The sequence below is a fragment of the Chiroxiphia lanceolata genome, chromosome 4, assembly GCF_009829145.1.
Source record: "Chiroxiphia lanceolata isolate bChiLan1 chromosome 4, bChiLan1.pri, whole genome shotgun sequence".
Classification (NCBI taxonomy): Eukaryota; Metazoa; Chordata; class Aves; order Passeriformes; family Pipridae; genus Chiroxiphia; species Chiroxiphia lanceolata.
The window spans coordinates 57,355,521-57,376,527 of NC_045640.1; the positions used below are offsets into that span (position 1 = coordinate 57,355,521).

Genomic DNA, 21,007 nt, shown 5'->3' on the forward strand with positions numbered 1-21,007 from the left:
TTGTCTTGCCTTTCTCTACTCTAAGCTGTGTGGCTTGTCCAACATGCCCTCTCTGCCCATCCTCTCTGCCCAAACCATGCTGTCTGTTTTTACTGTCTGGTACTTCTCTCCCACTGACCTCATCTCCAATCCCTGTTCTAGTTCTTTATTCTTCACATTTCCTTCTTTGCAACACATAACTCCAGTATGAAGTACCCACTGCCTCCCAGGGGGGACCACTCCTTTCCTCCCACTCCTCCATCCTGCTCTTATCTCACACTATATTTAATTTGCCCAAGCAAGTGACACTTCCCAGGCCAGGCAGCTCAGCTTCTAGGAAGATTTTATGGTCAGATGCATGCAACAAGGTATAACATAAATTATTACAGCCTTGACTGGGAAAATGTAATATTAACTTCCCTAAAGTCTTGTTAAGGGTCACAGAACCCACTGTACAAGGATTGAGAAAAAAGAACAGTGAGGAGGGAAGGTAGAGAAGGAGAAGGAAAAGTAGCTCTGCTCACCATGGCAGGGCCAGAGGCTGAAGCTGATGTTAAAAATTACTAATGGGGTTAGGATGTTGGCAAGCCTCCAAGGGGTTTCCCAGCCCTACTTAAGGACTGCTGCTTGCTGAGGCTCTGGCAAACAGGACTGACCTCAACTGGGTGGACTGCTTGCTCACCACACCATGATTTAGGAGATGAGATTAAGAGAGGATAAGCCTCACCATACCTGACCCAGGCACAAACTCAGCTCTGGTGCACTGAATGTTTGAAAATGTGAGATGCAGTACTACAAGGCAAAAATTATTTATTCTGGGGTGCTACGACCATGATAATCCTGGATACTCCTGGGACACTGTCCTAGCTGAATCAGCTAGGTGCAAGGTACAGCAGATTGAGATGAGCTCCTACCCATCCAGTCCTGATTGCTTCATGCCTTGGCAGCAGTATTAATGAGAAAACAGTTTTGAAAGGGGAAACTCAGTTCAGAACATTCCTTTAGGAGGAATGCCAAGATCCTTCCTTGTTTATTTTACTTGTTGTGTAAACATTTTTATAATGTTCATCAATACAGTCTGTAGAGTGTATTTTTTTAAATAAGCAGCACGAACATCAGTATCTTGCTCGTGATCTTGGCCTTTTCTTTGACTTTATACCCTGAATCTAATGCATCATTTTCCATTTTACTCTGTCTATGGTGCTGGCCACTACTTGATTGTACGCTCTTAGTGAATCAACCTAAATGAATGAGAAGGTACTGAAATCACATAATAAATACCAGCACTGGAAATGGTCAGGAAATAGCAATTAAGGATGAATGTTCTGTTTACATGATCGAGACACATAAAGGCATGAGAAAGCTGAGAAATTCTTCAGTGAATGTGTCTGGTAAAAGCATTCAGTTCGCTTCTCCCAGATTCCTCCTTAGCAGCAATGGTTCCAGATTCTTATTGCTGAGCAATTTTAAAGTTCAGTGAACAAATTCTTTCCATTGTTTGATCTTCTCCCATTTTCTGTGTGAATTCTTCTCAAATCCAAGCTTACTTTTTGCTTCTAAATGTGAGCAACAATCTGCGGAGGCTCCAGTCAAAATGGTGCATTAAACTTCATTTCCCCCCCATCCAACTTCTTCAACACACATAACCCAGCTTGCATAGTTATGATCACGAAATATTAACATAATGTACCTCTTCCTTAGCAACAGCTATAGTGTCAGGGGAATGCAGCCCATAATAATGCAGCTTGATCTAGAAGCACAATAAAATATAAATAAGCTTGTTACACTTCAATGGCACACAGGATTCCACTGTGAAGGGCCTTCATGAATTTAGAAACCTCATCTTCTTTTTACTCTCCAATACAGATTATTTAGAAAAAGATTTATGGGCGCACATTCTCTTTTATTCCAGAAAATGAAATGTAATTGTTTACTCAGTAACATTATTATTTTGCTGCACATCTACTACTACATTTGTGGGCATAATAGAGACACACACACGCACACGTATCTGTGGAAAGCAATGCTCATAATGAGATAAAGATGAAACCAGGACTTACAGAAAATCTAAAGGGGAGACTGCCATGAGAGCATCTACAGTTGTGGTCAGTTTTTAATAAAGAAAGCTCATGCAATTTTCTCAAAAAAACCCAGTTGCAGGGAAACATAGTTACCAATTAGCATGCTTAATCCAGAGCCCTCTATAAGACTTCCCTTGTACCTATCTGCAAAGAACCCAGCATCCCTGGCTGGGTAGGGGCAAAGCCTCCTCCTTGCCTCAAGTCCAGCTGTTTCTCTCCATCCCTGAAAGCTCCTTGGGCAACAGCCCCATGGCTGCTGCACATTCACGCATGCTGGCCCTCTAACCCTTATAATTACATTTAATCAACCTTAATATATCTTCTTAAAGGCAATAAGATCTTTCAAATACTGCTTCTTGAGAGTTTTCAGAGAGAATGAGCTACATCAAGCCAATTCAAAGGCAGTAACAAACCATTTGGAGCCAGAGGACAGCGGTCCTTGTCTTCTGAGCAAACATTGCAGTTACGAAGCCAAATCTACTTGGCTGAAAGTCTTAAAGCATGAGGCCCTCTTATGAGGGAGCCAAGTTATAATGTTAGCAAGGGGTTCCATAATGTTTATCAGTAAATCAGTATTTAGTATGCATTTATTAAGGCTGGGATTTCCAAACACAGTCTTCAGGAGTGAGGTACACAATTCACAGGTATAAAATTCTGTCTGAATGGATTATATCATATCACTAGAATTCCTTGTAACAAACAACACACAAAGGAAAGAATCAAAATTCAACAATCCATTTTAAGGGAATTCAGGGGCCAAAACAGGCTCTAAACCCAGACATTTTAGAAAGCATCAGATCACTGTCTCTGGTGGAAATCTCCTATTTCCAACAATTTCTGATCAAACCAAAAATTATTCCAAGAGCCAAGTGCTGTAAAAAAACCTGCTTACCTACAGAAAATCTCACTGCACAACTGAAGAGCCGTCAAATGAACACAAAACTCTTCGACTCAGTGCTGTCAACAGTAGCGTGTTTGAGCCTAACACGATTTGCTTGTATGGGAGATCATCTGCCTGCCTTTCTAGACATGCACTGTTGACGAGCATCAATGAGAGCACGGTAACCTTGCTCATTGACTCATGGTTCTCAAAGCAAATCCCATGGTCTGATTTAGCCAAACCCCTGGCTGTGGTACCAGTCCTCATAAACGTTTGTTATTTGCCAGATTCAACTTGCCAGATTAAACTGGCCCTTTCAAACGCCCTCCCCCTAATTAGCAGGACTGATGAAAAAAACTAACTGAAAAAACTGTCATAAAAAGAATGAAAAGAATTAACATTTCCCAGAAGAAGATGGTGTAGATGTAACAGGACATTCTAGCACTGCAAATATTTTAGTATGCGTGCCACTCAGAAATCCACATCACAAGACAAGGAAAGGTTAATATTTTGTTAGGTAAATATATCATTCATAATCTAGTGTTAAAATCACTGTGTACCGGCAACAGGAAACTCTATCAGACACTAAGAAGTTATCTACTATTATAAATGGTGTCAACTGGACAATTTTTCATCCAGGTTTATAACTGAAGAAGAATAACACAAATACTACCCCCTGTAGTTGCAGCAGAATAAAACATGTTTTCGCACAAAGTAACAAAATACCGATAATACACCAGTAGTGCTATATCAGAGATGGCTTCCTACCTGTAGTGCTAACAAACTGTCTTCCCAGATTTACAGTAGAGTTGCTCCTCACCAGGGTTTTAACCCCCCCAAACAAGGGGGGTTATACTAAAAAAATGTATAAAAGGCATTTCATAAAGGATTCTACGCCAACCTGATCCCTCAAATTTGTACCTATTTGTGAATATACACAAGCCCTCCACTAGACAACTGCTGTCGGACTTCAAAACTTCCTCCTTTTCTAGAGGACTCCTCTAGAAAAACATGGTTGTCATATCCTGCCAGGTGATGATGACACATTTCACTTATGTCATGGAGCACTTCTACAAGCAGGTCCCATCCCACACAATGTGACAGAAGACACAACATCCAGCAAAGGATGCAAGCAGACAACTGCAGTGGCAGACCAAGGCTTTCCAGGGGCTAAGTTGCTTGTGGCAGAGGGCTCCCAAAGGAAGTGTCACCCCACATCGTGCACCTTTTTAACAGCTCTGGATGGGTAAAATGAAGGTCTGTTATGCCTCTCAATCAAAGCACTGCAGACCAATCCTATTCTCTTTTATACAGGCGTATGGCTTAGGAAATCACTGAACCTGAAATCTGATCTCTCATATGATTTATTTGCCATCTTCTCCCATTACACAAATATAAATATAACAGGCATTTTTCTGTAGCCCTGAAATTATTCAGAATTAATACCAGATGACAAAATGGACTATGTACCAGGAGGGGAAAAGTTACAGTAAAAGCTCCTTCCCATTAATGGGGCCATTCATTCATATGCCCACTATTCCACAGGGGAGCTGGACATAAATTATGTATTTGACATCTAGTTATAGATGATTATATGTGACATAATGAAGTTATAATGGAAGGAGTTTGCACATTGTTTAGTTATTAAATGCCCATTTCTTGTCCCTGCACCAGGTGCAATGGTGATAGGCCGTACAAATCATCCAGAAGAAATGCCAAAATGGGCTCCCTTACTGATAAAGCACCACACATGTTTATTAATTTAACAGCTTGTCTTATGTCTCCCCCATCTGCTCATTTAAAACAGTTATTTGCCCTATAAATATTTCAAAAAGGGAAGTGTAGCCAAAAATTAGTCTGGCAGAAAAGGGGAAAAAAAGAAAAGTTCGAGAAGGGTCTCATGCTGTATGCAGCACTGCACTCTTTTTTCCACATTGAACTGGTTCAACGGCTTTTTTTCAAGCTGGTAATAGGACATTCACTTTAGATTAGTGATGCTTGAGGGTGCACCACCATAGCTGACTCTACTTTCCAGCTGTTGCCACTGTCAGGTGGGTGAAAACTTCCTCCACTGATGGCGAGTGGCAAAACTCAGTACAGCGGAAAATGAAACCCACTGTCAAAAGAATCTCCTGGGTGCATGTCCTTGTCCATTTTGAGCTTATCGGGTCATACGGTAGCTTCAAACAGCCTACAAAGAATAACGTTTCAAGGCATCTTTAAATCACTGTTCATGCTGATCTCCATAGCAAAACTCCTTTACGAGGCAGCAGCTAGCTGGTGAAAAAAAGCTACTTAAAAAGGGCCTTTTCTTTCTTTTTTTTCAGGTGGCTAGGAATAATGGAAAAGATGTTAAATATCACTCAGATTGTTCCTCCCCTTCCCCCCCCCTCCCCAGTTCTTAAATATTTTCAAGTGTAAATACTTTGAACAGTTTCCACCAGCATACATGATTTAGCACTCCTCCTTGAGAGACTTCGTTAGCTCCAGCTTTCTGCTACAGCAAACGCTGTTATCTTATAAATAAACAGCAAAGCCCCGAGGTGCTCCTCTGCAGTGAAAACACACATTCCAAAGAAATAAGAGCAACAGTTCAACACCACAGTAAAAACAAAAACTGTGAATGGCACACAATTAACTCTTTCTGACTGAGAATACCTACAGGACATAAAGTGGGACCTCGCTGATGGTAACAAGCAAACAGGAGGACTATGAGTTGGCTGCAAGATTTCCAGGAGCTCTGGCTACTCTGGTCATGATACTGGTTATCACCACCCTTAATGCCTAATGAGGAATTAATAAATGCAGAGCATGGCCCATGTTCAAAGCAGCTGTCTGCTTCAGGGAATCACTGTAGTCCAGAAGTGTGGACATTTTGGTATATATCTGAGTCACAATGAGAGATTTTCAGAGAGCTCTAGATAAAACTGAGAATAGACAGCATTGCATCCTCGCATTAGAGCTCACCCATACCTCCACCAGCTTCACGACTCAAACTCCATACCTGGCAATACATTCCTGTATTTGCATCTATCACACCACCCAAACCCCAACCTGTCGCAATGCTGAGCCGTTTGAAGAGTCATAACCAGCCTGGAATGAGGCTGCCCATCACAAAAAAATACAGAACTCAAATAAGAAGTAAACAAACAGTAAAGGAATCCAGCAAACAAATCTGTATGGACCTCTTCAAAGCAAGGTAGCTTCAAATTCACTGTATATGTGAAGCTTGTAGTCATTGCAAAACCTTCACACTGACCATGTAGGTACGGTGAACAGTCATCTCCCATCCAACTGGTATCCCATTCAATACCAGTTACCTGCATGCCTCTTATACCCTCCTTGCCAGAAAAGTCACATGAGATGACAGAATGTTGCTGGCTTGCTGCAGTGAGTATGCACACCCCATGTTGGAGTGAGTGAGATCCTCTGGTGGGCTCAGGGCAGCCAAAAAGAAGCGCTGAGAGATGTCATCCTTGAAGAAAAGGCTGAGCAAAAGCAAACTCTGTACGTGACCAAGGAAGAGTAGGACACTATATAGCATCCCAGAATTGCATTTTTCCCAGGGAAAAGGGGAATAAGGGTCCTGACCATAGGAGACCACGAATAGCATCCAGTGCATGATCCTTTTTACTTAAAGGTATTGAATTAGTCTCTCCCCTGGACTCTTCCACATGAAGGACATCAGGAAAATAATATTGCCTTAAGGAGCTGGAAACACAAAGCTGTAACTAACTCTAAAGGGAAGGAACAGGATGAGTAAAAGCAGGACCTCAGAGAGCAGCAGAGGGACAGTGTAAAGGACCCTTGAGCTGAAAAATGGCTTCCTCAGGCTGGAAATAAGGATGTGCCTGTCCAACATCAACTTGGAGCAGAAACTCCTGTGCAGCACCTCTCTCATAGCACTGAATCTGGGGAGGGAGAGGCAGGCAAGCTGGTGTCTCAGGGCCTGTCGAGCACAGGATACGTGACCCTGTGTGTCAGCTTGAATTAAGGCAAGGAGTGCCACTGGGCCTCGCTGCCCAGCACTCCCCTTTCTCTGGACCTGGGAAGGAGGACTGGGGCTGTGCAATAAGCCCAGCTGTCAGATCTCCTATATCATCTGCAAAGCCATCGACCCTCTCTGGGACCTTTGGGAGGGGGGAAAAAAAAAAAGATCCAGAACGCATACTTACAAAAACCTACTCTATTTTTGGTAATAAGATTTAACAGTGTTGCTAATGTTCAGGAATGATTCTCCCTCAGACACTGTAAATGCAAAGGGGGAGAAAAATAGCAGAATGGATCCAGTTTTGAAGAAAGAAAGCACAAAGGAACATGCCACTAAGATGGAGAATCAAGGGGTAAACCCAGCAAAACCTCTCTCTGTCTCCCGGACATCGTGTCTAAGGAGTAGGGCCAGATTCTGTGTTTATGGAAGATGAACCCAATAACTGAGGTTTACAGGAAAACCTCCCACAGTGCCTTAAATGGGGCCAAAATAACCTCCCTGGCTAGAGAAATCTGCACAGAAGGGGTAGAACTTTCTGTGCCTCCTTCATTTGTTATTTATTTTGGGAACTGGGGACCAATACACAGTTTTGCTTATCAGTTAATATTTTGGAAATGTACTGTCTTCGAGCATATCAATCTCCAAGATAACTACTCTCTGAGCTTCAATTTTAAAGGACACCTTTGCAAAACATCAGCTCAACAAGGGAGGAGAGTTTCTCAGTCTGTCCAGCTTTAAACGCCAGGCATACCTTTCACGTTTAATATGATTCCACATATATGCTAAAATCTGTTTCTATATAGCTTTATAAATAGTTTTAGTGTGCATACTCCGTGAGTTTAATTCACTTCTTTATTGTTTTTTTAGTACCTGGCAGAATTTGAGCACAAATGCTAAATTTAATTTATTACTATATATGATAATTCCATAAAATCCCTTCCTAAGCCAGAGTATCAGTGTCACTCTCATCTATGAAACTCCTTGCTATTGTCAGTAACCAGCAATCCATTTTGAAACACAGGCTTAATCTTCAGTCTGTGAGATCACAACCTAAGGTCTCAGCTATCCCTGGAATTATTCTGTGCACAGAAGGTGTAAACACTTGCATAAAAATCAAGTAATCACATCCAGATTGCTGGACTGCAAGGAGGTGTAAAAATAATGGTTAACAGTGCTTCATATATGGAACTAATTCTAAAACAGCCTCAAATTAAAAAGGGAGTGGGGAATAAGAAGTATCTTCATGAAAAATGCTGACTCAGGGCTTCATTTCTATTAAGTGATGTACAGTGTCATCACTCTGTGGCTGTACAGAGCAGTGGCTCAGAGCAATTACCCAGTAATGCATGGTGACACTGATGTGCTAGTAAACTACTGGAGTTCATACTCTATTCACTGCTAGCATCAGGACTCTGAAAGGCAGGTAAAAACTCCTTGCATGCATAAACAATGTGTGTAAATGTCACCAGTGATAAAATTTTTAAAAAGGAGAAGGAAGAGGCAGTTACAAATAAATCTGTCAGCTGAGAATTGTAGCTGCGTAGACCCACAGGAGCACTAAAGCTGTATCTTTTTTTTATAATACAGGATGGAAAGATGCTTCTATATCGCTACCCAGGCTCTATTTCCATTAATTACAATTAAAACCATATGGTGGCTTCTTCTATTTGCCACTCTGAGTGCAACACTGACCTGCTCCTGGTGTTCAGCTTACTGTGAGGGGGAATGCAGAGGGAAAATTAAGAGCATCAAAGGAGCAGACAAAAGCATTAGTAGTTTATGCCGACTGTCATAATGCTGCTGTTTTTAGAGTTCCAGCTACAGGAATTGTGGAGGAACAACAAGACTTTCAGGACAGGTATTTTTAACTTCTTTGTTTAAAACAGCTCCTGTGGTTATGGGATGAAGCTTGGAACATGACCTCAGTATGTCCTAAGGTGTCAGAAAATGCAGCCAAACGAACAAAAAAATGTAGGCCTAACATACTTAGAAAAAAACCATAAAATATTATTACAATACTCTAATGGATTTTGGATTCTGAGCCTAGAAATGAGGCAGCAGGTAAATAAGTAAAGGTATATGTCCCACATGTCAGGGCCAGAGAAAAGCCTTGCTCTTCCCCCAGGAAACAGTACCAATTACTACATTTTTAACAGCCCCTAGTCACCAGCTAATAGATTGATGCCTCCAGAGGTGGCTTCCTCCCTGGCCCCTCCTATTAAGTGACACAAGGGTATTCAAGCCCTTTTACCAATGCACAGCAGCAGTAATATGAGTCCTTCCACACTAAGCACCTCCTTCTTTAAGATTTGTCAACCAGGGGGGTGGAGGCCCCGGTGAAAGCAGTTAATGTAGCAGTCTATGCTGGAAAAGCTCCATTTTACCTTCCCTGCAAGCACTGCAACTGTTCTGCCTGACCCACTTTGCCCCGCTCCTGGTGGCACTGCCATTTATCTTGCTGAGGTAGCTATGCCCCCACGAACACCAGATCACTGAAGGTTTTTGTTAGTTGTTAGCTCTTTTCTCTTGGAGAAAGCAAGGCACAGCTTTTTGTCTGCTGCTGTTCCAGCATCCTTGAGTCTTCCATAGGCTGCTCCAGACCCCAAGGCAAGGATTTACACTGACCTATTCTAAGTAAGCTCTGATTCATCAAATCAATGACAAACTAGAGCCAGAAGGTCCTGGAAGTCATAACTGTCTCTGCCTTACCGGAGTGCTCTGCTATAAAAGCAAGGTAGTAAATTTTACCATAGAACTGGAGGTTTTCAAGTGACTTAGAAGCTGATGATCTCAGATATATGTGTCAAATCTCAGGGTAGTTCACTGAAAGCTGTATGGAGGTTGTGGACTGTCAGGAGATTACACTCAACCAGCCTGACTCACGGCAAGACCAGACTGGGAGAGAAGACTGTGAATCTGGCATCCTCACATCCAAGTTCCACCACCACCTAGTTTCACCTTGCAGAGGTGCAAGAGGAACTGCCATGGAATGATAATGCTGAGGCTGCTTCTGTGCAGCAAGACTCAACTCCTTAGTTTTTGTTATTGCATCATCTAAGCAAACACACATTCACACTTACAAAGGGAAAAAACTCATCAAACATTTAAGTTCAAGTTCATTTAAGATCAAGGTACAGAACCTAGCTACGTGGATGCTGGTGGAAAAGCTCAGTCAAAACTGAAGGAGACTTTCATGCCAAGAGCACTAACACTATGCTTTTCTTTAGCCCACAAAGCCCTTGGGCCATTTGGAGGAACGGGGTTTGCAGTTGTAGCTGCAATTCACCAACAGAAAGGTTTTTCTGTCTCCCAGATTATTACAGATGGATAACAAAGTGAGATTGAGAAGACAGCTTTCTTCATATTCCATAATGAAAGTGTGTCTATCCAGATTAATCTTGCATTAACACGTATTTTTCAATTAAGAGCAGTTAGAGAAACAAGTGTGGACACAGACACACACCAATAGCCTTACAGTGTTGTGGCAGAATGGTGACGATCACTACAAAGGTCAACTTGGTACCCTTTCTGCCACTGTAGCACCCTTTGGAGAGTGAGAGAAAGGAAAAAAAACCCCAAACCTAAGCTACAGTGCATCTCTATGCTATCACGTTTTGGCTGTCCTCTTCCTCCCTTTCTCTTCTTCTGCAACATTCCCTGTGTTTGATATTCATATACACTTACGGAGCTGACCAAGAAATCCCTTCATATTCCTGTTTGATTTTAGCTTTGCTATTATCTATTCCAAGAACAAGCTGGTAATTTTGATATCCTACATGAATACTGACAATCTAACTAAAAGGAGCAAAAGGAGGTGTAAGAAGTCTCCACCAGCACATATGCTTGCTCTGGGGATAAACTCACTTCCCCAGGCCACAAAGGCAAACACTGGGCGCTCAGCACAGCACAGCCAGGGGATGATCCTCCAAATAAGGTAGAGAAATCAAGGGCTCACATTCACATTGCTTTACTTGCGTCATTCAAGAGAGTCACCTATCTTAGCAGGGCTATTCTGGACTTCCTCCATACTGGCTACTAGCATCACTCCCAAGGGCAATGAACTCCCCTAAAATTTGAGTCATTCTCTACAGTCATCCTCTACTGAGTCTAGAAAAAACCTCAAGCAACAGCGATGAGGATTGAATCCAGGCTGGAACCACTGCACAACCCTTTTACTCATCCGAGGGGCAGCTGAAATCTCCCCTTCTGCATTCTGCCATCAGTTCCCTGTGCCTTTGTACTGCCATTAGGAGGGAGAGGTGCAGGACAGAGGGCAGGATCTAAGGTATGCTGTCCCTGCAACAGTAAACTAGTGGGGAGAGCAAAATAGCTTGTGAAGTGATGGTATGTTCAAAGCTATGTAATGGGACATATGGGACATGGCCACCTGTCATACATCTTTCTTGTAGGAATTAATTGCCCCTGAGAGTGTCCTTGGATGGAGGGTGATAACTTTACAATGGAGGCTCTATGAACAAGTGAGTGACATGTACCCACGCTTATGGCTGGTTCACAATGCCATGAATGGAGGCTGTCTCACTGACTCACCCTTGGATGGCGGTCTCTCCAGATCCGAATCGAGGTGGATCGGTGGGGCAATGTAGGAAACCTGCCCATGGTGAGCCTGCCCTGTGGACAAATAAGTGGTTTAGTTCCACTGTTTCCTACAGAGATCTATCAGGGCTATAATCAAATGCACAGCATTTTTATGGCACCGGCTTAAAAACAGGTTTTGAAGCATTTTGTTCTATTGTGCATTTTTCCCAAGGAACTTCCATGTTGTGCAGACATCTGATGAAAAGTTGAAAACACTCCCATCTCTTCTGCTTTTTCCTTGCAGACATGGGTACTCTGCTGAACTTTAGTTATACCTGCTTTACCACTACCACATATGTGTTGCACCATGTTCTCTTGAAAGGCCATATGCTACAGAAGACCATTGATTTCACACAAGCCCATTCAATCTATTCATCTCACTCCGAGAGAGAAGCAAGCATTTCTATGTCACAGCAATTTTTGAAGGAAGCATGGGATGCAGCACAATTCCACCTGTTTGTCCCACCTGCAGAAGATGCAAATATCATTTTTTGGAACTCAGCATTGCTTTCACCTCAGTGGAACCTTTTTGGTTCCCTACACCACCATGCGGTTTCAGAGTTGCTAAGACCCAATTCTTCTCCAGCAATCTGAAGGTAACTATATCAAGAAACTTCTATTTATAATAAAAACATTTTGTTATAATTCATCTATTTACTGTAACAATTTACAGGGTTGTTAATCTCTTTTTCTAAACATGGAAAGTTAATGACACATAGATTATGATAACAGTTAGGGTAACCTTCCCGTTTCAAGTAATATTCGCTCTGCAATAAAAGCAGTTGATTCCTCTTATGAGACACATTCCAAATAATTAATACAGCTCCCTGTTGACACTTGCTGTTGTTGCTCCAAGCAATTTCCAAGCTAGCGACACAGGCAGTGGAGCAGCGATACAGTCTTCAGGCTTCTTTGTAATGACATCCAGGAATACCACAAGCACGGTATGCTGGTGCACATAATATGTGGAAAACATCTCTTCAGGGACATAAAATATTAATGGGAAAGGGGAGAGGAAAAACAAAAAAAAGAAGTGTGTCTGAATGGGCAAATTATATTTACTGCTTTACACTAAGGGTGACTCAGATAATTTGCATTATTAGCCATTACAGCAACTGGACGTAATTCAGGTTTAAAATCTACTGACACATCATAAATTCTGTATTTGCTTTTAAGTGCTTTAACATGGAAAATCTGCTTCAGGCAAACCCATAGCTAATAACGAGTTACTCTGCTTTCCTCTTCTCGTTTACATGTTAAAAATCCATTTGGTGTCATTAGTGCGCACAAGTCATCATTTAATAGCTGCTTGGTTCTGCAGCAGAAACAGGCAGACGATCTGCTCTCACTCCAAGCTGCTCAATGTGCAGGATAGTGCCCTAATAACCGTAGAACAGTCTCAGCATTTGCTGCATCAAAGATACCACAGAAATGCTAAAGAGCTGAGGTTGGCAGGGAACTCTGGAAATCACCTAATCCATCCCAAGGGCTACAAGAGCCCATAGCAAGTGTCCAATCTCATTTTTAGTATCTCTAAGGATGGAGACTCCACAGTCTCTCTGCTCAATCTGTACCAGTGCTTGGCTACCCTCACATGAAAAAAAAAAGAAAAGTTTTTCCACTCTCTGCCTCTAAGAAGAGCATGGCTCCATCTTCTTTATTTCCCCTCATCACATATTTCTACTTGCCAGTAAGATCGCCTGGATGATCTGTCCTGGTCCAGGACAGTCACAGCTCTCTCAGCCTCTCCCCACACAGAGATGCTTCAATCCCTTAATCATCACTGTGGCCCTTTGCTGGACTGGCTCCAGTAAGTCCCTGTTTCTCTTGCACTGGGTAGCCCAGCACAGTACCCAACATTCCGATATGTCTCACCAGAGCTGAGTAGAGGGGCAGGATCACCTCCCTTGATCTGCTGGCAATGCTTTGTCTAGTGCAACCCAGGAGCCTGGTGGTCTTTTCTGCCCTATGAACACACTGTTAACACGTGGGTTTTGGGTTGGTTTTTTTTTTTTTTTTTTTTTTTTTTTTGCTTCTTTTATTTTTTTTTTAATCACCTGGTCTTCTTGGGACCAAGTAATCCCAAAACCAAAAAAGAATGATCCTATAAGCTTAAAGGGTTAGGCCAGAATACACGTACAGTATATAAAAGACTACAAGAGTTTGTTTAGACATTCACTACAAATCAGTAATAACCATGGAAGCTTATTAATGTTTTATAAAAGCTTTTACCTTATATGGAGGAAGTATCAAATGCTCTCTAGTGATAAATGAAACAAGTTACAGAAACCTTTTATCTACTTGCTGTTGATGCAAAACACAGTTACTTCAAAAAAAAACCAAAAAACAAACTTGACTTCAGTTAGACTGTACACTTCCAACAATGCTAATAAATCAAATTTTCGGTTTTAATATTCCCTCTATAATAAAGCAATGTGAACAGTTGTTGTGATTTATATTCTGGGCATGAATGCCAGCTCAGGTGTTCTTCAGACTCATAAGAGTCTTCCCATTTGAGGAACAAAGGCTCTCCACTGCTGAGTCCCTAGCGATACATTCAGAATCAGGATACCTTACAAATCTTCTTATTAACCAACAGAATCACATTTTTGCTTTGGTTTTGCTATTACTGGCAGTGGTGACCTCAGAGAATTGAGGGAAGGGAGGCAAGGGGAGGTGTTTGAATCAAGGCCTGGCAATGGGACTGGTACACAAGAACACGGTACTCCTGGTTTTAACAGTATTACAAGTTCTGCCACTGATTGTATTAAAAACCAGTATTTTACCTAATGGACCTATGAAAGATTTTGAGACTGATAATACTGATGCAGCTCAGGTTGATAACAAAGACTGACAGAACAAGTTTTGCCAAGTGAGGCCAACTCCCAGTCCCTTTTGAGTGAGTTTTGCACTTTCAGATGGCTACTGCAAGCCCTGGCTCTAGGAATGAATGACTCCTATCTCCCCCTCTTTAGTTCCAGCTGCTGCAGAAAAGCACTTGAAAAGGGGGATGTGAGACCTTTAATAGAAAAAAAAAAAAGAAAGAAGGCAGAAACACTCAACACCAGTCTCTTCAATCCTTCAGTTGTTTTTAGTGCACACTGAGTCTAAGCTGACAAAGGTGCAGGACCAAGAGGTGGGACCTGGCCTCTCATCATCTCTCCAGCTGCCATACTTTCATATCTACACTCACACCTATAAACCAATGAGCCTATTTGTTTGACTGCTCTTAGATCTGAAGAGGTGCCCATATGCTAACCAATGCTGGCCTGGTACCTGTGCTTATTGGAGTGGAAATGCCTGGTGTCAGTTCCTTTTTGAATTTTGAAGGATTCTCCAAAGAAAACTGCACCTTGTCTTTTAGTTATGAAAAAAAAAAAAAAAGTAGACTTCTGATAAAATACCAGAGGTCAAGATGTCTCTGTTGCTGATGAGAAGTTCACCATGCCTCATATTATAACAGCTTGCATGGCCTTCTCCAGATCCCACCCTGCTTATAACCATCTGCTGTTTCTGCAGCCGGCTCCCAGGTAAAAAAGTAAACAGCAATCAAACATAATCAAGTAACATTTGATGAAGTTGCCAATTTTTTATGTACTAGCTAAGGTTGTGTTCCATTTCCCTTACTCCTCTTGTTGGAAACATCCAGGCACTGACATGGCCAATGGCCGTGGCTCCCTGTCAGTGGTAGGTGCTGGGCAGGGGGAGCAACAGGCAACAAGGGGTAATACTGGAAGATAACTGTGGATCAGTCCTGATCTGCTTTTCTTGTATCATAACACAAGGATTCAGGCCTGGCCAACACTGCCTAGCCAACACTGCCTAAATATCAAAACCATCTCAGGTGAGATACGGCAAACAGTAAGCATGACACAAGTAGCCACAAAGAGCCTGTCTTCATAGCAGCCATGTGCATGTGCTGTGACAATGTCAAAAAAAAAGCATGTTTGGTAGTAACAATTCTGGGAGTAAAATATGGATATGACCTTGAAAATCTATCTGGTGGCATGGCCTCCCTCAGGTAGAGGGAACAAGAAAGGTGTTTCTGAATTAGAAAAAGTGCTTGACTGGCCATTATTTTCAGGTCTGACACATGAGAGATGCAATAGATTTTAAAAAGCCCATAAGTTGGAAGAACAAAGATAATGTTTTGTGAAGACTGAAAGAAATATAATAGCTTGGCCTAAGGGATTTTTCTTCTTACTATTTTTTTAAAAGGGATCTGGATGCTCACAGACAGAAAGTAAACACCCACATATCTTCAAAAATCTGCCCCTAAGTGATTTAGTCATCTACAGATGCAATGATATAAAACTACAGAAAAAAATCTGCGAATGCATGGACTAACCAAGAAAAGTTGCAACAAAGCAGTCTCACCTGTGTATCTATTAAAACCATTTCCCCCTGATCCTTTTTAGAAACATACCCACTGTTTGTAGCATCTAACAGGGGAGGCCTCCTTCCTGATCCTATGCCAAGTTTCCAGTGCCAGTGACATTTGATTTTTCTAGAGTACAACTCCTGTTGTCATGTATGCACATGGGAAACCTTTCTGCCTTGCCCTTGCGCATTTTTTACCTGAGATTTTCCTGTGCACTGTCAAAGAGAAAACCTGTATAGAAAACTGAATGATTCAAACCCCCAAAAGCAAAGAAAAAGAACACCGACATTTACTCGACTAAAAGTAAGACTTTTTAAAACATACGATGAGAGACATCCTGAACATCTGATTACTTGTCTCCTAAAGCTGGCGATGCCATGAAGATAACTAAGATAACTAAAATCACCAGAACGGATGGTTCTCACTTTTCCCTACTGCTCCTTTGCTCAGTGCCTATGGTACCATGGTGGGTATGGACAGTTGTGTACCTAAATTGCAGTTCTGCCCCATGCCTGACCCAGTTCCAGCAGCAGCAACGAGCAGCCACCGGGAGATATATTTTTTTAAACAAACATGCTTCAAACTCTTTGTTCTCAAGGGGTGAGAGTCCCCTTTCTTTGCTGTCCTTATCCAGAGGCGATCGCTGCAACACATTTTTTTGCTGTCATGTCGGATTACTGAGATTTCTACCCATTTTCCAGCCTCTTTTATCATGCTTTGTCTTCCACAGGTTCACCAGTTCTCAAGATCCTTCTTAGACAATCTAGCTAGCATTTCGTGCAGAGGATTTAATTTAATTTCATGCTGGTATCTCTGATGACCCATGTTCCCAGGTACTGCTCCTACACCCTTTGTTGTCTGCACCTCCAAATGCAGACACCTCCATGGATTTAATCCCTCGTATGTTAGTCCACTTGCCTGGATCTTTAATGAGTTAATACCCATAAAAGTAAACATCAATTCCTCAGACTTTGATTTCAGTTCTTCACATAATTCCCCCTTTTCTAATAAGAATGGGGTAGGCACACACTAGATATGCTAAATACATATGCTAAGGAAAAGTCTTGAAAAACATACTGACAATTTTACTAGTATCTTTACAGATAAAGTATTTTTTGCATGCTGTGGCCCTTTCTTTCCATGTAACTGAAAATATTAATTTTTAAAAGCAGTCCAGTTTGTCTGTGATACAACATTACTTTTTGGCCACATTTCTGTAATTCTCTAAATGTTAACAGGATCTTTTCAAAAATCTTATTATTATCTAACAGAAGACTACTTCACTTAGTTGGATTGCAATTTCTAGGATCATCTCTCTCATATTCTTTAACTTCCAAAATCAGTACATTTTTTTCTTGCCCTTTTTCCTCCCCTCATGAGTCTTTTTGAATCCCATAATATGTAGGCATACATAAAAACATATGGAAAGAGAAATTAAAAAACTGGTAGGTTTGCAAACACGCTCCTTTGACATGCCATTAAACACTTTTCATTCAGGCCTATTACTCGGCATATATTCAGACTTCTCCCAGCAGCCTTTTTTTCTGCCTTCCATCAATGACTGTCTTTACAAAACATCATTTCCTCACTGCCCACCCTCTTCCATTTTGCATTAAGAGCTTTCTTTTTAAATAAAGCTTTTATAAAGCCATTCTCTACCTCAGATGTGTCAGAGTTAGCGCTGATTCTGTCCACCGCTTCATTTACTCATGGCCTTTTATGGAGTATCTCTCTTTCATCTGTACATCTCCCTTTCATCTTTCAACGCCCTTTTAACTCCTTAGGGTAGCAGCAACCCACCCGCTCCCGCTTCTTCCCTCCCTCCCAGGGTCATTTCCCTGTCCTTCCCTCGAAGCTGTGGATGCTTCTGAATACAAGAAAACCCTCTTTTCCAACAGGAACTCTCTGACTACATTATCTCTGCTCTCTTGCCGTTTTGCCTCTCGTATTTCATAATGGGAAGCATGGCAAGCTTAAAGCAACTGCAGCAGGAAAAGCAGGGTACATGCAAGCATGGCTGCCACGCAGGGACAGCTCCTGGTCACGTCTGCCTGCTGAAAATGGAGGCTACCAACACCGGCAGCCTCAATGGGTGCTGACAAAGAGCCTTCCATCCGCATCGAGGAGAGGGCTCCTGTGCAAAGCCACCACAACAAGCAAATGTTTCCTCTCCCATACCGTTCTTGACAGAAGCTATAATATTGTAACATTTTATGTTGTTTACTTACACATTTCTTATGAAGCTGCCTAAAAAAGCATATAAGAGTAGCTTTTTCAAATGCCAGCATTATGTCCTCATGTTTAGGGGATGAAGGACTGTGCTTTTCTCTGGAAAAAGCCCTGCTTTGGTGCATGCATTTTGTTTCTCCGCCTTTCAAAGAGAGGGATCAACAGGAAAACTCAAAAGGAACCAATTTGCAGATGAGAAGCAAGAGGTGTGTTCTCACCTGCCTGTCCCAAGTTTGTGGCTGAGTTCCCCAGTACTGACCAAAGAAAACTTCATCCTCAGTCAAGAGGGCTGCCAAATACAAAGAAAACCTTGGAGTCAAGGAAGAAAGCTCAATAAAGGATGCAGGGAACGGGGTGAGCTGGGGAGATGTTTGGCTAATACCCTGTCACACTCGCATCTCATGTTTTAGATTAAATGCAAATCCAAAAGCAGTGCCCGGCAGAGTGCTTGCATGAACAGAAAGTGTGATCAAATGGACTAGACTTTTCTGAGGAAGTACCACTCCTGTTTTCAGTTTGTCACAACAAACAAAAGCCCTAACCATGACAAGGAGGAAATCAAACCGTTTTGATAACCAAACTGTCCCTCTTGTGACAGCCATTATCTGGGATGACTAGGCTAGGTTTGAGCTATGGGCTAAAATAAGGACAAAAGTAATGCCAAAGGAATGGATTAAAACCTGAGTATTACAGCAGTTGAAGCAATTGCAGGCTTTTCACAGTGGCAGATGAGTATTTTCAAAGGAGCATTTAGGACTCCTGTCCCGGCTAAAGTCAGGGGTGAATAAGCTTCTTCAAATCACACCAAGATTCCTCATTTTGATGAGGAAACATTGTAATTTGTGTTTGGTGTTTAGATGGACCTCATCCTTTTGTTAAGGACTTAAAACATTAAATTTAGAAGCACTTTGGCTCCCGTGATGCTCTGCATCCTCCAGTGCACATCCCAGAATCTCTCCTGTGGCACAAGAGTTTGGTATAAGGGTCGGGAAGGAAGAAGAACTAAAATACACAGGAAATATTTCACCCACGCCATTATAATTAAACAGTGTTAAAGACCTCCTATCTTACCCCCAAACGGCAACACATAAAAGAAGGCTGTATCCAAATCTGGCTTTTCCCAGTGCCCAAGGCAGGGAGCTGACCTCCAGGGCTCCACATTTTTTGAGCCTTTGTCCCCAGTGCCTTGCCCAGCAGGTTAAAGAAACACAACATGTTGTATTTTTCTTTCCCTCCCAGACATGCTCGCTGTCCTATGAAATATAATTTACCAGTCACCTTCACCGAAAAACATGGGGCAGGAGGAGAAGGATTTTGGTGTAGAGGAAACACAGGGATTTGGACCAATGCAGTCCTCAGAGCCCTAAAGCAGACAAATATTGGTAACCACAAACCACTCAAAGCAGGTTTAGGCACGGTGAACCCAGGGAGGTTTCCTTGGCCACCTCTCAGAGATTTAATCTGATATGAAACGCATTGTGCCAGCTTCTGCTGTCCTTACTCTGTTTTTGTCCCAAAAGTCAAACAGGGTGTTTCCAACCTCCTCAGTGGGTCAAGCCCAGCCTGTTCTGCCTCAAGTGTGGCTGAAAAGAATTGGGATAGAAAAGTTAGAAAGAGCTTTTCGGGGGAAACCTAGCCAAAGCCATCCAGTCCATCTCCTGCAGAGGCAAGATTGTTCCTTACATTGTTCTGAAAGGTGTCTCCTTGGGGCTGTCCACCTCCTCTCATTATCAGATACTGAGCAACAGATCTTATTGTCCGGAGATTTTGTTTCAGTTTTCTCTTTGAGGGGAAGGAATTCTGCTGCCTCCCTGCCTGAGATGATTATGCCTTATTTTTTTCCCTGTTGCTTGCTCTTTTTTCCCCACCTGAGCTCCCTTAGGACCTGCTCTTTGCTGCTGTGCTCTCACTATCACCCATGTTTCTTGTCTCCTCCATCTCTCTTAGATGCAGCCTTGTGTTACAGCTAACCCATTTCACAGCAGTCTTCTCTCCCCTGTGACATGGTCAGGCATTCCTATCCCCTCTCTCGCAGCAAATCTGGCAATTAACGCAAGAACAGAGCCAGCTAGAGATGATCTGATGGAAAACAAGTCACTGAAAACAATAATTACTAGTTTTCCACTGGCTCAATGAGCAGAACCAATTCAGGCTGCTGTGGCAACAGTGCCAGATCTGATGCAAAAGAAAGGTCAAGAATAAAAGAGCCAGGGGTAGGACGGTGACAGCTATCAGTTTAACCGTAACATAAAACTGCACCCGGGAACAGTAGTGGCATTGTGTCTGGACGTCCCCTCCATCCTCATACCAGACTCTCCTCTTGCCCCAGGGAGACTCCCACCAATTGCAACCTTCCTTCAATGCCTTTCAGACAGTTTTTAATCCACCTGCCAGCATAATTTAGAGAGCTATGTCTCACAACTCCAGGTCAAGGGTTTTAATGAAAGCCAAACGTGTTACAGCACAGTTGCTCCTTGCAGGCAGAGCTTAGGACACAGTCCTGTCATTCTGTTACTTATGACACTCTTGTTCAAGTAGAAAGGGGAGCAGTGGGGGAGAAGGAGGAATCAAGTCACTCTTGCCACGCTGAGCCTAAATTTCAGTGGCAAAGAATCTAGGGGGGTTGTCGGAGAAATCAGCTGAGATGGTGGATTGCGAGGTAGGAGACATGTCCGAAGTAGACAGGTAGATCTGTGAGTCACCAGCCTGGAGACAGTAATTGAAGTGTCTCATGGTTTCAAACACTGTGTGATGTGGTCCAAGAATTTGTCACTCTCGCTTTCCTCCCTTTGTGATAGCCTATAGCAGATGTCCCTTCCAATTGTGTCTTTATTTTCCAACCTTTATATCTCTGCATGTGTAGCATAGCC

General features: G+C 42.3%; 1 protein-coding gene across 27 annotated transcripts in view; it reads right to left on the minus strand.

The window, feature by feature from the left end:
- Positions 1 to 21,007, minus strand: part of ADGRL3 (adhesion G protein-coupled receptor L3) — a 513,383-nt gene that overhangs the window by 138,057 nt on the left and 354,319 nt on the right. For 26 of the 27 annotated variants that reach the window (XM_032685704.1, XM_032685699.1, XM_032685696.1 and 23 more), the window contains one exon: positions 11,480 to 11,560. The exons of the other annotated variant lie outside the window; for it this stretch is intronic. In XM_032685704.1, the coding sequence (XP_032541595.1) occupies positions 11,480 to 11,560 (81 nt within the window). The remainder of the gene's footprint in view (positions 1 to 11,479; positions 11,561 to 21,007) is intronic. 27 annotated transcript variants of the gene reach the window in all.